Source organism: Pseudomyrmex gracilis, unplaced genomic scaffold (assembly GCF_002006095.1).
Source record: "Pseudomyrmex gracilis isolate BER0280 unplaced genomic scaffold, ASM200609v1 scaffold_26, whole genome shotgun sequence".
NCBI classification, from domain to species: Eukaryota; Metazoa; Arthropoda; class Insecta; order Hymenoptera; family Formicidae; genus Pseudomyrmex; species Pseudomyrmex gracilis.
Genome location: NW_018020610.1, coordinates 848,387 through 863,354, shown reverse-complemented (window position 1 = coordinate 863,354; position 14,968 = coordinate 848,387). Strand labels below are relative to the sequence as shown.

At 34.6% G+C, this 14,968-nt stretch overlaps 3 protein-coding genes across 10 annotated transcripts; 2 read left to right on the top strand and 1 right to left on the bottom strand.

Moving 5' to 3' along the window:
• Positions 1-825: 825 nt before the first annotated feature.
• LOC109852215 (protein Daple) lies at positions 826-13,375 on the bottom strand. 8 transcript variants are annotated; one of them, XM_020423164.1, is made up of 20 exons: positions 13,299-13,375; positions 12,158-12,291; positions 11,961-12,077; positions 7,213-7,301; positions 6,792-7,101; positions 6,591-6,704; positions 5,445-6,491; positions 5,055-5,336; positions 4,872-4,978; positions 4,595-4,783; positions 4,369-4,513; positions 4,113-4,286; positions 3,721-4,008; positions 3,410-3,610; positions 3,165-3,310; positions 2,916-3,008; positions 2,738-2,801; positions 2,524-2,632; positions 2,336-2,436; positions 826-2,236 (listed from the first exon to the last, which is right to left on the bottom strand). In XM_020423164.1, the coding sequence occupies exons 3-20, from the start codon at positions 12,009-12,011 to the stop codon at positions 1,976-1,978; spliced, it is 3,771 nt and encodes a 1,256-aa protein (XP_020278753.1). In that variant the 5' UTR covers positions 12,012-12,077; positions 12,158-12,291; positions 13,299-13,375; the 3' UTR covers positions 826-1,975. The 8 variants fall into 8 exon arrangements, with proteins under 8 accessions (XP_020278753.1, XP_020278754.1, XP_020278750.1 ...); XM_020423165.1 differs by having other exon boundaries at positions 11,961-12,058; XM_020423161.1 differs by having other exon boundaries at positions 11,961-12,291.
• Positions 8,211-9,523, top strand: LOC109852220 (baculoviral IAP repeat-containing protein 5-like). Its single transcript, XM_020423174.1, has 4 exons — positions 8,211-8,316; positions 8,572-8,772; positions 8,861-8,981; positions 9,104-9,523. The coding sequence occupies exons 1-4, from the start codon at positions 8,288-8,290 to the stop codon at positions 9,200-9,202; spliced, it is 450 nt and encodes a 149-aa protein (XP_020278763.1). The 5' UTR covers positions 8,211-8,287; the 3' UTR covers positions 9,203-9,523.
• LOC109852219 (exosome complex component MTR3-like) lies at positions 13,359-14,628 on the top strand. The gene is made up of 4 exons (XM_020423173.1): positions 13,359-13,594; positions 13,707-13,960; positions 14,084-14,230; positions 14,323-14,628. The coding sequence occupies exons 1-4, from the start codon at positions 13,447-13,449 to the stop codon at positions 14,626-14,628; spliced, it is 855 nt and encodes a 284-aa protein (XP_020278762.1). The 5' UTR covers positions 13,359-13,446.
• The last annotated feature ends 340 nt before the right edge of the window (positions 14,629-14,968 follow it).

Sequence of the window (14,968 nt, the reverse complement as noted above, 5' to 3'; positions counted from 1 at the left end):
TTAATCGCCGCTCATGGGATGGTTTCTCTCTGGTATTATATGGTTTGTAAGACGTATGCTTTGTTCCGTTTTTTTGTGTGTAGGCGAGTACTGTGACAGTTCAATCCGGTTTTTAAAGACACGTGACTTAAGTAAATTCACGTGATTTGAAAATTGCGCTGAACCTTTGACTAAATTGTCATAAACTGCTGGCCGGTGTTTTCATGCTGTAATGAAGACTAACAGCGCTTCCGTCAACTAAGTAGCAGAAAAGTGAAACAGCGTAAAAGTGAGACAGCGACAGTACAAATTCAAATCAATTTCAATCTACTTTAACTCAATATAAATTTTCTTACTTCTCTCTCAGGTTTTTGGTCTAAAAAATATCAGAGTCTTACATGTCATTAGATATTAATTAAAATATCAGAGTCTTACATGTCATTAGATATTAATTAAATGCTTCTTTTATTTAACACAAGTGAAATTTGTAAATTATACAATCATATGTCAATGCTATACATCTCGTTTTTCGTAGGAAGACACGTTAGAAGACAAACGTTTAGACAAATGGCAAGAATACAATAAACAATAATTATTTTAAACCGTCAATTAAGTACTTACATTCTTGTGCAAAAGTGTTATAAAGTTCTCACGAAAGAAAACAGATGAGAGATCTATACACTATTCATATACACCTAACATGTGTATGTATAATTTATAAAAATATAAGTTACATATATATATAAAAAAAAATGTAATGGAAAAAAGTAAACTTACATCGTGACAAAAGTCGAAGAGGTAATCAGTGTAATTGCAAAAGCAAATACACATGTCATTATGTATATATTTTCCGCTTAAAAAAAAAAAAAATGTGAAAATAAAATCTAGATAAGCGCTAAGTCGAAGTCGAGCACGTTACTGGTATTAATTACTCTTGTTATTTTGTGTCTCGACAGTCATTCTCAATAATACATATATTCTACTTCATCTTTAATATGTTAAGGGAGTTATCGTGGTGCAATACACTTCAAAAGTATATAAAGGACTTAGGTCTACAATGAATGTAGTAAGGCTGCAAGAGTAAAGTTCTTGGAGTTATTTCATTTTTGTCTATACAAGTAATTATTTCGCGTTTCTTAACACGCGTTTTTCATTGGCTAACAGTAAGGCAGTAGGCAGTGCGAAATGGGAATTTCACTTCACCGAAAAATAGTTTACTCTCTACTCCTGCAGCGTTACTACCTTCATTGTAGACTGGCTCTAATATTACGAGCTGCTTGGACATGTTTTAATAATGTTATTTACACGTGATAAGTTTTTCAAAAATTTCTTAAATTGTTGAAAAATCACGATAACTCCCTTAATAATATTCTCCTACATAAATCTCTTCTGTACGAATAAAAATGGTAAAGTTTATTATCAAGATCGTGATTTGAAAAAGTCTTGAATTAAAAATACACATAAGATACAAAGAACATATAGCGCAAAAGATCGCCGAAGTTTGTCAAATGTAAATATCGTCACTTTCTTTGTGTTTTTGAACAAAAAAAATAGCTCTTTAGGAACTCAAAGGTTTTTACCCTACTCTTAAGTCTACCTCGTAATTTTTTTGTTTGTTTTGTTTTTGAGTACGCAACGTGTCCGATCATGGCAGTTTGATTTTTACTACTAGCTAGAAAAAATAAAATCTTTAGTATACGTAATACTTTTTAACAGTTCTGAGAAGAATCGCAACATCCCCGCGATTCTTTTTCATCAAGTGCGCGCTTGCGTTGCGATCGGTTTTCGCGATGGAGACCGGTGTGCGGTTATTGCATACTGACAAGGAAATATGTGCATATCAAAAACTCGGAGGGATCACTTATATATATTTCCTTGTGTATAAATTTGAGACTACGAGAATATATATTACGTAAAAGCACATTTTCTCTCTACACGCTTCTCTTTTTTTTTTTTCGGACGTACTAATGGAAGCGTCGAGGGCAGTATGGAAGTTTTATACACAACCGTATTCATACCAAATACTCCCAGTCTTTGGCTCCTTGTCAGCGGGAGTCTCCGTGAGTGCTTCGTCCTGCACCTCTTTTGTCGGAGTATTTGGAATATGTTTTGATTCGTTTATGACTGCGGACACTTTGTTGTAGATGAGAAAAGGACGCGGCTCGACTTGTGGTTCCGGTTTTAAATTCGTTTCCACTTGCGGAACGTGTACGTCATCTCCCTGTTCCTGGAAGGGTTCGCCTAGCAATCTATCAGTCTGTGTTTGAAAAAGATATTTTTTAAAATAAATACCATCATCTGATGCGAAGATTATGTTATTTATAAGATTATGTCATTGCATATACGTTTTTCTTACAGGTAAAGAAGCGGATGATGGAGGAGAATCATCAGTATAATATACTGTTCTTCTAGTTCCTGCGTGTCCAAGTGCGTCCGACCCGATGACTCTACTTGAGCCTGAAAAAAAAATAAATAAAAATTAACAATTATTACTGTTTATACAATTATCGTAAGTAATGATGTTTCTTACTGTGAGATATTTACCAGGCAAGCGGTAATCTTCAGCACTTGCATCAGAATCATTTCCACCTGTATCCGACTCGTATGTCTTACTGTCTAGTTGCTTCGAATCCTCGGCCCACGAACGTCGATTCTAATACATTGGTATTGTTGATGTTTTATCATCTCGTCATGATTAATTTGGGTGAAAGAAATATTAATTTATTGTAATTACATGAAAATTACGATGTTTAATTACCTTATTGAGAAACTCCGATCCAGCTTTTCTGACTCTGCGGACTAAACTGGCCCCGAAACCTTTTCTACGTTTGAAAACATACAAAGTTGCAGCATGAAAAACAATTGCATCGTATATACATATATTTAGAGAAGACACTAATGTACGTATACAATTAATTTGTTTCTGCCAAACATACTTTTTGGTGGTGCAACTGTTTAGTTTTCGATAATGTTCCATAATCTTGTCCTCCAATTTTTCTTTTTGTCTATATAGATGATTAACCTTGTCTCTGCAACACACGCATATTTTGAATCCATTTTAAAACTAATACAATAAATTGGAGTGTTATGTAAAAAGATTTATTAACGCGATATTAGAACGCAGAAGTTCTTTGAAATAATTAAATTTCTATAAAAACAATTCAGAGCTGTTGTTATATACTAACGCAAACAATTTTTCTTCCATGTGATAATGTTCCTTGTCCTGAAGAGAATGCGTTAAAAGCTCGTGGTATTGTGTAAATAGTAAATTAACATGCTCCATCAGAGAGCGCCTGTCGTTGTCCAATCCAGAATTCATTTCTAATAGCATCTAAAAAAAAAGAGAGAGAAAAATATATATTTAGCATTTCTCACAAGATCGAAAACCACACAAACATTGCAAAGTAATAATATATATGTGTATATATACATCACATCGTTCGTTAAGACTATTGACTTCTAATTTCAAATCCGAGCACTGTTCCTCTTTGGCACTAAGTTCGCCTTGCATCTCGGTTTGTTTCAAGCTCAGCCGATTCATCTCGAGCTTATTCTTTTTATAATCCTCTTGCAAGCTTCGGTACTCCGCCTTCAATCTCTCGCTTGCGGTGTACAGATTTCTAAAGTCATCCTAAAATCATTCAGATCACATCACCATCGCACGATCTTCTATAAATTTCTCTTTACATCGAAATTGACAGGAGAAAATCGAACATTTTACTTGCATTTGCAAACAGATACCTTCAATTTCGAATGTTCTCCTCGCAGATTATTCAAGCTTTTTGTGTTGTTAATCAAAGCTTCCCGTTCGGATTGCAGCGTTTCGTTTCTCGCTTCTAATCGCTCGCAAGTTTCGTGCAACGTTCTATTCTCGTTCTTTACGTCTCTCAAATTCGACTTGAGAGCGTCACGTTCGCGACGCAGATTTTCATACTCGTTGTTGAGTTGTTCATGCAACGATTGCAAGGTGTTCTGATCGTGAAGAAGTGCAGAATATACATGTTGCTGCATGCTGCGTTCTTTCAAAAGCTATACTCAGTAAGAAGTGAAAGATGGTTAAAAAGTAAAAGATAGTTAAGAAGTATGCAAAAAAGAACGAAAAAGTAATGTTTCTTCTTGCTACCAAGCAATACCTCTTCTTTTTCGGCAACAAGTTGCGAATTCGCTAGTTGTAACGCGGTGTGTTGCGCAGTCAACGAACTGCTTTGCGATTGTAGCGTTGTTATTTGAACATTCTGTTTTGCATTTTCTGACATTAAGTGTTCCAACGCCAATTGAGACTTTATTCGCACTTGTTCTAATTCTCGCTAAATAACAACATAATTGTATGTTGTTAACAAAAATGACAAAATCAATATAAATTTTTATCTCTCACACCTAAGAAAATACCTTCAAAGAGTCTATCACAGTTTCTAAGGTATTGTTAACATCGCTGCCATCGTTGTCGGTGCACTCCGAGAATTCGACCGTTGTATTTTCATCGTTTTCCGACGTCTGTTTAATGCGACTTATTACTTCAGGTATTTGGGCAATTCTGAGATAAAAAAAATTTATTTATGTGCAAATTACAGATTGTAACTAAAAACAAAAACCACATCTATAACGTTATCCATACCTTTCCAGTATAGTTTCTAGAGGCTGGGACAACATATTATCGCTAAGACCGAGTTTTTCTAAAATTGTGTAAAGTTGTTGATTATTTCGTTTTTCCGCAACGAGATTAGACTTGAGTGTCTCTAAAGTTTCTCTATCAATTGCAGCTCGCGAATCAAGTTCTTTACTAGATCGCTCGATCTCTTGCAATCTAAAACAAGAACCGTTTTATACAACGTACAACGTGTGTTATATATAAAAATAAATTTATTGTGTGTGCAATTTTTTTAATTCTTTACCTTGATATTTGCGTATCACAATCCTGCTTTTCTTGTTCAAACTGCACTACTTTCCTCTCCAAGACCTGAATCGTATTGGTTGCTTCATCTAAAGCCACGTCCTTCTCCTAAAATTGTGTCTCGATCAAAGGTATATCTACACACATCAAGATTAAATGCTTACATGTATATGCCAATATTTACCTCAATCACTTCTCTGTATTTATGTAGATCGCGCTGTGCCACATCTTTCTCTTTTTCTGTTGCTGTTAATCTCGATTCAAGATCGAGACACTTAGATTTAATATCGTTAACATTACTTTCGATAAGTTTCAACTCCTCGACTCTCTGGTTCGTTGTTTCCAAAGTACGTTCCAAATCGTCAGCGCGTTTTTGAACACTCTCGAGTAACAACTGAACGCGTTGTTTCTCTTTTACTGCTGTATCATAATTTTTTTCTAATTCTATCGTTTTTGCATGATGCGTCTGAAAATAGAATATGAAAAAAATAAATAAATAAATAAAATAAAGTTATTTTACTTTAAAAAACAAAAAGCATTTAGAGCAAAATGACGATATTGTTTTCTCACGTACTTGAATTTCCTGTTGTTGTTTCTCAAAAGAAGCTCGTTGATTTTTAAGAGTGTTTTGAAGTTTCTTATTTTCTTCTAACGCTTGCTTGCAGACTAACTCCAAATCGGCATTTTGCTGCTCAAGTCTTTCCTTGTTGTCGTTCAACGATTCGATCTTCAATGAAAGCTTCTTCTTTTCCTTTTCCAACTCCAAAACGCGAGACGAACTCTCATGAAATGAACTTTCTTTCAGAGAATCGATCAGAGTGTTTAAACGACGATTTTCTAATTCTAATTTTAATGCTCGCGCCTGGGCATTGCTTGTCAATTGTTCGGACAGTCTGTTATCATCGTGCATCGGTTCTTCAGAATCGCTAGATCCGGCCAAAGCAGCCTCGCTTGCAGCAGCTTTTTGTAATTCGTGTAGTACACGATCTAATTGTGACTTTTCCTCGACGAGTTCTTGATATTTTTCTTTGTAAGCAGCATGTTCCAATGTCATGTCATTAATTGCTTGTTTTAACTTAATAATCTCAGATTCAAGTTCCAACACTTTGTCTGCTCTGCTTCTTAACGAGGTCATTTGTTCTTTGAGCATTTCATTGCTTTCCATCAAAACTCTATTATCGTTGCGGAACTCCTCCATGCGGTGTTTATAATATTCGATATCCGTAAGTTTTTCTCTGTATCGCGCTACTTCCGTTTCTAAACGATCAGCTTTGTCCGCTTTTTCAATTACAACATCCAATTCGTCCTTGTACGATTTAGCGGTACGTAACTCGTGCGTCAATTCTTGATTATCTTGTTTAAGTTTAACAAGCGACGCTTTAGTACGTTCTAACTCCTCCTTACACTCGAGTAAAGCTTCCGTTTTTTCCTCCAATTCCTGACGTTGCTTTCGAACCTTAGACTTCCAATCAGCCAATTCAACCACGTAATGATGACTATCCTCTCTTTGCGCCTTAGTGACAGGATGAGACTGTTGCGTTTTATTCATTTCTTCAGATTCTACACTAATTGACAAATTACTTCTGTCACCATTGTCATCTTGCGTTGCGTCTCTCCATTTCTATTTTTGTTTTAACAAAACACACAATAACACGCAAATAAGTAGATATTTTCAAAAATAGAAATCTTGTTATATATATAAAAAATGATAAGATTATACTTCTCGATATAAATTCACTTCTTGGATCAACTTTTTAATTTCAACAAACAAATAGTCCATGTTTGCATTTGTCATAGCCTCTTGTGTAATAATTATATCTTGACGATCTGTAACCTAGATATACATAAATGTGTAGTACATAATTCTCTCTCTCATTTGTCAGTACTATTTTTTTTATTACGATTAATTTAGACACAGTACCTGTTGAATACATTCCACTAATCCATGTTGTGTAACAACATCCAAGGTTTTCATTTCAGTAATAAATTTTTCTTTGTTTGGACACTGAATGGCACATCCAAGAAGTAACAACAGCAACAGTTTCATGTCTGCTATGTATAATTCTGGTTCTTTTCCTAAATTTACAGTATCTGGTAGTTTTAAAATCACATGGTCTAATACCTCTTCGTAAAACTGCTTCATGTTTTGTACTATAGTTGTCAGATTCTTGGTACGAATAACAGGATTGCCATTGGAAGGCACTACTTCATCATATAATGGCTCCGGATTGCTATATAAATATTCAAACAATTTCTGATAAGCTATATCATTCCAGTATTTGTATATTTGATGCAAAATAATATAACATTGACAGATGAAATATAAATCTGTAAAATCTTACATTTGTAGAAAGACACTGTGTAGTAAAATACCATCTGTTAAATCATCATAAGTTGCCAACGCATTGGGGTCTTCCAAACAGCTGACGAACTAGTGCAACAGAAATATATACACAATTAATATGTTACATAAATTACTATATGCTCTTGAATTTCGAATTTTTTGCATCAGAACAAAGGAAGCATTTACAGTCAAGAAAAACGCATCCAAGCAAACATGATAAAAAAAAAAAAAAAAGACAAATTTGAAGCACATTCCAAATCAGGGACTTACCCAAGTGACCAGCGGTCCGGCGAGGAAATCGTCGATCTCCGAAGAAGCCATTTTTTTTGTAACTCACGCAAAAAATCTATAACTTTATGCGATTGTCATCCGTGGGGAACTGACTGTTATTTTTCCCTGACGTCGCGAGGAATCTCGCCGGAGAAAACGTAGATTCTCACGCAAAATGCGCCGCTTTATTAATTAACCGCGCGCAATCCACGCAACTCACACGCGGCCACAATTCGCTTGTCAGGGTTTAATTGCTTATGAGAACATGCTCAGATAATGCTTTTTTAATCGTTGCACGATTATACTTTATTCCGACGACCGTATTAGTACCGATTGTGTGTGTGTAGAGCATTTCGCGTTCAACGTTGTGTATCCTGTTTGTCATTCGTGTAAAACTGCACTTTTTGTATTTTTGTTTTTTTTTTCGACAAATCCAAATGATATCACCGACTCGCGACCGAACAAGCCGGCACGAAATTCCGACAGCTGATCGTTTTGACAACAAAAACAATAAAATTGCAAATCAGTCGGACAACCGACGCGATCAGCTGTGAAGGCCCATTCACACGAACTAGTTTTAATTGCACACTGCAGATGTTTTCGGGAAAAAACTGACCAATCAGAGCGTTAAATCGGTAGATGTCGTCTGTTTGTCGCATCGCTCGAGGAAACGTGCGATTGGTCGATGAAGTTGTTAGTTTTCTGAACGCGGCTTTAGATACGTAATTACTCACAAAAGACCATCTGATTCAATTTGAATTGTTGGGAATCAGTTAGCTGCAGTTAGTGAACGTAAACATAATATGACCATCATTCTGGACATGGATTTTCCGTAAGTTCGCACACTTCAAAATTGATTTATCGACTCGAGTAAAAAATTAGAATTGTGACAAATCAGCTAAATATCGTACAGATATTCGAAAGTTTTTAAATCTACACTTTAATAATTTTATAAATTTCTAAACTCCATCAAAATCTAGTTGTACACGTACAAACTGCTCTGGAAATCTCTATATTAATAATAAAAAAGTGCTGAAAACTACGTCATTTCACATTTTAACTAGACGTTATCTCACATTTGAAATAGAGAAATTGCCAGTCTGTTGTGGAAACAAAACAGACTGAAAACATTCAAGAAATGGCCTTTCAAGAACTCAGACAAGTGTAACGTAGGAAGTATGGCTGCTGCTGGATTTTATTTTGTTGGAAATCAAGATGAGCCCGATTTAGTCGAATGTTTTATCTGTAATAAGCAACTAGATGGGTGGGAATCGCACGATGATCCATGGTACACATTAAATTTACATACATATTTTTTATTATACATTTGAAACAACTTGTTAAATACTTCATTAATTTATATTACAAACTTACAGGACAGAACATGTAAAGCACAAACCTGACTGCTTCTTTGTAACTTTGAATAAGATGAATGAAAAAGATTGGACAGTAGAAGAACTGTACAAATTGTATAAAAAGCACCAATACAACAAATATGTAAGTAATACACTGAGATATATGTTTATTTGTATTACTTGTAAACTTTTATAAATATCAAAGCTGTCATATGTACATATATGTATATATTTAATGTTGTATAAAAATTTGCTTTGTACTAGGTGCAGGACTCAACTTCAATGCTTCTGAAACTGCAAGATGAAGCTGCAGCCTTAAAAAATGAACTATTTGCAATGCATCAAAAAAACAGTGGCTTATAATAGCTCAAATGAAGTGTTGCCTGATTGTTACTGTCCACAATTTATACAATAAAATTATCACAAACGTATACGTTTAGAGATTTCGATCGCCAACAATGACGTCGTTTGGAAAAAAAATGGAACGACGTCGGTACGATGTTCTTTCTTGAGAGATATACTCAATAAGCTCGAGAAAAAATTGGAAATATGGAAAAACAAGATCGAAAGGCGGTTTTTCTCGCTACCAACCACTTCTTCAGTGTGTTGCGTGGTTGACAAACTGCTTTGCGATTACATTATCTGAACATTTCTGTTTTGCATTTTTCGACATTAAATGTTCTGTCACTGTTTGTGACTTAATCCGCACTTGTTCTCGCTAAAATTATATATAAATAAATAATTTGTATGTTGTTAACAAAATGACAAAAATATTTTTATATCTCTCTCACTTAAAAAAATACCTTCAAAGAGTTTGTCACAGTTTCTTTGTATAATATTATTGTATATAGGTGTTGTTAACATTGCTGCTTTCCAGTGCACTTTAAGGACTGTGGTAAATAATACTTGGATGATTGGGAATCGCACAATGATCCATGATACACATTTAAAAAAATTTTTTTTATTACAATTTACATTTTAATTTTGTTTTTATTACAATACATTTGAAACAACTTTTCGAATACTTCTCATTAATTCATTTTACAAATTTATAGAACAGAACATGTACAGTACAAAATTGACTGCTTTGTAACTTTGAATAAGACACATGAAAAAAAGATTCAATAGAACTGTACAAATTGGAAGAACTGTACAAATTGTATAAAAAGCATCAATACAACAAATATGTAAGTGATACGCTGTGATAAGCGTTTATTTGTTATTAGTTCTAAACTGTAATTGTAAATCTATTTTTCAAAAATGTGTCATATATATATATATATATTTAATGCATAAAAAATTTGCTTTGTGCTAGGTGCAGGATGATGTCAATAGGATGTTTTTTCAAGAATAATACTCCATAAGCAAAAGTAAAAAATGACTAAATATGGAAAAATAGATGAAAATGCGAAAATTTTCTTCATTATAAATCGTCTTTTGTTTTTCAGCTTTGTTTTCAGTGTGTTGCGTGGTTGACGAACGGGACTGTGACGGTATTCTTGGACCATTCTGTTTTGTATTTCCCAACGTGAACTGTTCTCTCACTCCTTGAAACTTTATCTGCATTTGGTCCATGTTTCGCTAAAATCATAAGTGTGTGTTGTTAACAAAATGATACAAATTATACTTTTATTTCTCACACTTAAAAAAAATACCTTCAAAGAGTCTAACTCTTGGTCGCAGACTAATTTTAAATTGGCAGTTTGCTGCTCAAGTCTCTTCTTGGTGTCGTTTAACGATTCGATCTTCGATGAAAGCATCTTGTTCTCTTTTTTCAACTCAAAAACACAGGACAAATTCCTATGTAAACTTTTTTTCAGGGAATCGACCAGAGTTTCTAAACTATGAATTTTTAAATTTATTTCTACCACTATTGCCTGGGCATCGCTTATCAATTGTTTAGACAGTCCATTATCATTGTGCATTGATTCTTCAGAATTACTAGATCTAGCCAAAGTAATCTCACTTGCAGCAGCTTTTTGTAACTCGTGCAGAACGTGATTTAATTGCGAGTTTAGATTGACGATCTCTTGATAATTTTCTTTAAAAGTAGCATGGTTCAATGTAATAATCTCATATTCTGTGTTTAACATTGTGTCATCTGCTCCGGTAAACAAGGTTATTTGTTCTTTGAGCATTTCATTCTCCTCTCTCAAAACTATATTATCATTACGCAACTCTTCGATCCGCTTCATAATAATCGATTGATAATATTTGATATCCCGATGACTAGCTTTTTTTTCCGCATTAATGACGGGAAGCTGTTGCATGTTATCACTATCTTCAGACTCTACATCAAGTAACATTTCCCTCAAAATTATCTCATCAAATTCACTAATATCAATGTTGTCATCTAGTGTCGTGTCTCTCGATTTCTATTTTTGTTTTGACAAAAAATAACACAACGACAAAAATAACATAAAATAAGTTGACATTTTCAAGAGTAGAAATTTGTGTGTTTAGACACAGTACCTGTTGAGTACATTCTGTTGGTTCATGTTGTGTAACATCCAAGATTTTCCTCTTAGCAAATAAGTTTTTGTTTGGACACTGAATAACAGCACATCCAAGAAGCAAAAACAGCAAATCTTCCATGTCTGCTATGTGTAATTCTGGTTCTTCTCCTAAATTTACAGTATCCGGTAGCATTATAATCTTATCTAATTTTTCTTTATAAAACTGCTTCAAGTTTTGTACTATAGTTGTCAGATTCTTGGTACGAATAACAGGATTGCCATTGGAAGGCACTACTTCATCATATAATGGCTCCGGATTGCTATATAAATATTCAAACAATTTCTGATAAGCTATATCATTCCAGTATTTGTATATTTGGTGCAAAATAATATAACATTGACAGATGAAATATAAATCTGTAAAATCTTACATTTGCAGGAAGACACTGTGTAGTAAAACACCATCTGTTAAATCGTCATAAGTTGCCAACGCGTTAGGATCTTCCAGACGGCTGACAAACTAGTGCATCAAAAATATACACAATTAACATGTTACATAAATAATTATGTACTCTTGAACTTTAAATTTTTTGCATCGGAAGAAAACATCCAAGCAAATATGATAAAAAAAATCATTTGAAGCACATTCCAAATCAGGAACTCACCCAATTGACCAGCGGTCCGGCGAGGAAATCGTCGATCTCCGAAGAAGCCATTGTTTTTGTAACTTATGTGAAAAGTTCGTGCGATTGTCGGGAAGAATCTGCCAGAGAAAACGGTTACTGGATTCAAATTGAGCATGTGATCGAGAAGAGAAATCCGAAAACCGAAAACTCTCGTCCGTTTCGCGCATCTCCCCTACCAGAAAATCCTCTCACTTCATAGTTATTGGCTGTCAGGAAGTATCCCGCACACGCAACGATATTTCCACTTTACTCGCTTTCTTCCCCTATGATCGAATTTTTTCACCCCTAAATAAGTTCTCGATAATTTTATCTAAAAAATAAAGTATATCTTTTTGTATATTTTTAACTAGAGGATAGCTTTCGGAAGGTATGAAGAAATCGGCAGTATATGTGCAGATGTCTTTAGATGTCCTCAAAATTAATAATAAATACCGAAACAACGGTTTGAAATTTCTTACAGCCAATTTTTTCATTTCTAGATAAGTTTTCGATAACTTTATCTAGAAGATATCTCCCAAAATTGGTTCTCCTTATTGGTTCTCAGAGAAATTTATCCAGAGGATAGCTATCGAGAGGTATGAAGAAATCGGCAGTATATGTGCAGATGTCTTTAGATGTCCTCAAAATTAATAATAAATACCGAAACAACGGTTTGAAATTTCTTACAGCCAATTTTTTCATTTCTAGATAAGTTTTCGATAACTTTATCTAGAAGATATCTCTCAAAATTGGTTCTCCTTATTGGTTCTCAGAGAAATTTATCCAGAGGATAGCTATCGAGAGGTATGAAGAAATCGGCAGTATATGTGCAGATGTCTTTAGATGTCCTCAAAATTAATAATAAATACCGAAGCAACGGTTTGAAATTTCTTACAGCCAATTTTTTCATTTCTAGATAAGTTTTCGATAACTTTATCTAGAAGATAATCTCCCAAAATTGATTCTCCTTATTGGTTCTCAGAGAAATTTATCCAGAAGATAGCTATCGAGAGGTATGAAGAAATCGGCCGTTAGTGGTTCTAGGAGACCCAGTCTGCAGATGAAGAGTTAAACCCTATTAAATTTTATGTCTGTGAAATTTGTATAAAATTTTTTTTATATTGTATATCTCCGGTCTATTTTTTTCTAAAATTAATTATATGTAATTAATTATTTGCAAGTTTGATTTTGAAAATTTATATTTTATGGACACAACCACAGAGAAATTCTTTTTTCAAATCAAATTTATCGGAAGTGGTTTACTAATGTTTTTAATCATCTTTGTTTTTTTACTGAAATATTCCTTTTTTTTATCTTTGACCTATTTCTTTGACATACCATTTGGCTTTTTGGACACATTTGTTTCTCAGGCCGTTTTTGTTAGGGTTAGGTTAGGTTAGAGGTTAGGGTTAGGTTGGATTAGGTACATAGAGTCGGAGCAAGGCTGTTGTTGTTTTTGTTATTTTGTCACGTGTATCAACGTAAAATGCCGGTCGATCAGAAACGTATTAACGGGCCAGAGACTTCTGTTCCGTATGACATTTATGTTCCGCACGAAGCCAGAGACAACGCGATACAACTAAATGCGCCAAAGAGGCACGACGGCCGTTCACATAATGAGCTTAGAAACATATGTAAGGTTATACTTGAGATTTGTACACGTATAATTTTTATTTTATAAGATTGAAAAACTGTTCTCACGTCTAAGAAACATTACTGTTGGGAATAAAAATCTTTGTTTAACAGTTTTAAAAACAGGTATCATTAGTCAGGCCAAAGGTTCTGCATACATCGAAATGGGCAATACCAAGGTCATTTGCTCGGTATTTGATCCTAGAGAAGTGCCCAATAAAACCGGCTACTGCGTGCAGGGAGAATTGTATTGCGAGTTCAAGTTCGCACCGTTTTCTCATTGTAAACGGAAGATGTACCAGCAAGATGCGGAAGAGAAAGAATATAGTTTAATATTGCAAAGAGCTCTGGAGCCTGCGGTGTGTTTGGTATGTTTTCTGTTCCGTTTTAAAATGACTTAAAAAATGCATATCTGTATTAGATAGATAACTTTTATATTAATTAGTGTTTCCAGAGTGTTATATCTTTTATTATATTCTGTACTGTTTCAGCAAGAGTTTCCCAACTTCCAAGTAGATATCTACGCAACGGTTCTGGACAACGGAGGATCCGCACTGGCCGCAGCCATAATGGCAGCTAGTCTAGCTCTGGCGACTGCTGGTGTGCCAATGTTTGGTTTGGTCACAGCATCCACAATTGTGAGTAGATCTTGCAAAGAGACTCTTGTCTTTTATTCTCAATTCATTTTTGCAACTCGACTAACTTTGTGCCAAACAAATTTTCTTGATAGGGTATACACGATCAGACATATTTGGTAGACCCGACAGACGTGGAAGAAGCTTCTTGTTGCACTAAGCGTATTCCGGGTGCGGCTTACAATCATGGAATTGTAGTGCAAGCTGCCCTTGCGCAACATACGCAGGTTTCCGAAATGTTGGTTGTGGGAAGCGTTGACATAGACGCTATTACACATTGCACATCGAATATCTTCAGTGAAATTCATAAGGATATATGTCCCTTGCTGGAACAGTGTCTTGTAAAAACTGTACTTAAAACTTTTCAGCCAAACGGTAAAAATAAAATGGATAAGAAATAAAGAACACAAACTGTTTTTATCGATTTCTCTCGCGCTTCTCTCCTTTTCTTTCTAAAAATCTTAAGTTAATTTTACTTGAGAAGAAAATACACAAAGTATTGTGAAAAAGAACCAAATAGATCTGTTCAAAAAAGATAATCGCGACGGGGTAAAGGAAAGGAATTGAAAACAAGAACAAGAGCAGCTACGCATTTCTTTATTGAATTCAACATAGACCGCTTCTGAACTTTTGTACACTTTATTTTGCATCTGAAAGAAGATAATTACGCAGTGACGTTAGTCTTTGAGGGACGAGAAAAAGGAACTGAAATTACGCGCAACGCAAAAACCAAACTCAACT

Coding starts and splice junctions, on each gene's coding strand:
- LOC109852220 (XM_020423174.1), top strand. CDS start 8,288: ATGACCATCATTCTGGACATGGATTTTCC. Junction 8,317..8,571: donor ATTCTGGACATGGATTTTCC/GTAAGTTCGCAC, acceptor CATTTGAAATAG/AGAAATTGCCAGTCTGTTGT. Junction 8,773..8,860: donor GAATCGCACGATGATCCATG/GTACACATTAAA, acceptor ACAAACTTACAG/GACAGAACATGTAAAGCACA.
- LOC109852215 (XM_020423161.1), bottom strand. CDS start 12,011: ATGGCTTCTTCGGAGATCGACGATTTCCTCGCCGGACCGCTGGTCAAT. Junction 3,611..3,720: donor GAGAACATTCGAAATTGAAG/GTATCTGTTTGC, acceptor GAATGATTTTAG/GATGACTTTAGAAATCTGTA. Junction 2,437..2,523: donor TGAAGATTACCGCTTGCCTG/GTAAATATCTCA, acceptor TTTTTTTTTCAG/GCTCAAGTAGAGTCATCGGG.
- LOC109852219 (XM_020423173.1), top strand. CDS start 13,447: ATGCCGGTCGATCAGAAACGTATTAACGGGCCAGAGACTTCTGTTCCG. Junction 13,595..13,706: donor TAATGAGCTTAGAAACATAT/GTAAGGTTATAC, acceptor TTTGTTTAACAG/TTTTAAAAACAGGTATCATT. Junction 14,231..14,322: donor TGGTCACAGCATCCACAATT/GTGAGTAGATCT, acceptor TTTTCTTGATAG/GGTATACACGATCAGACATA.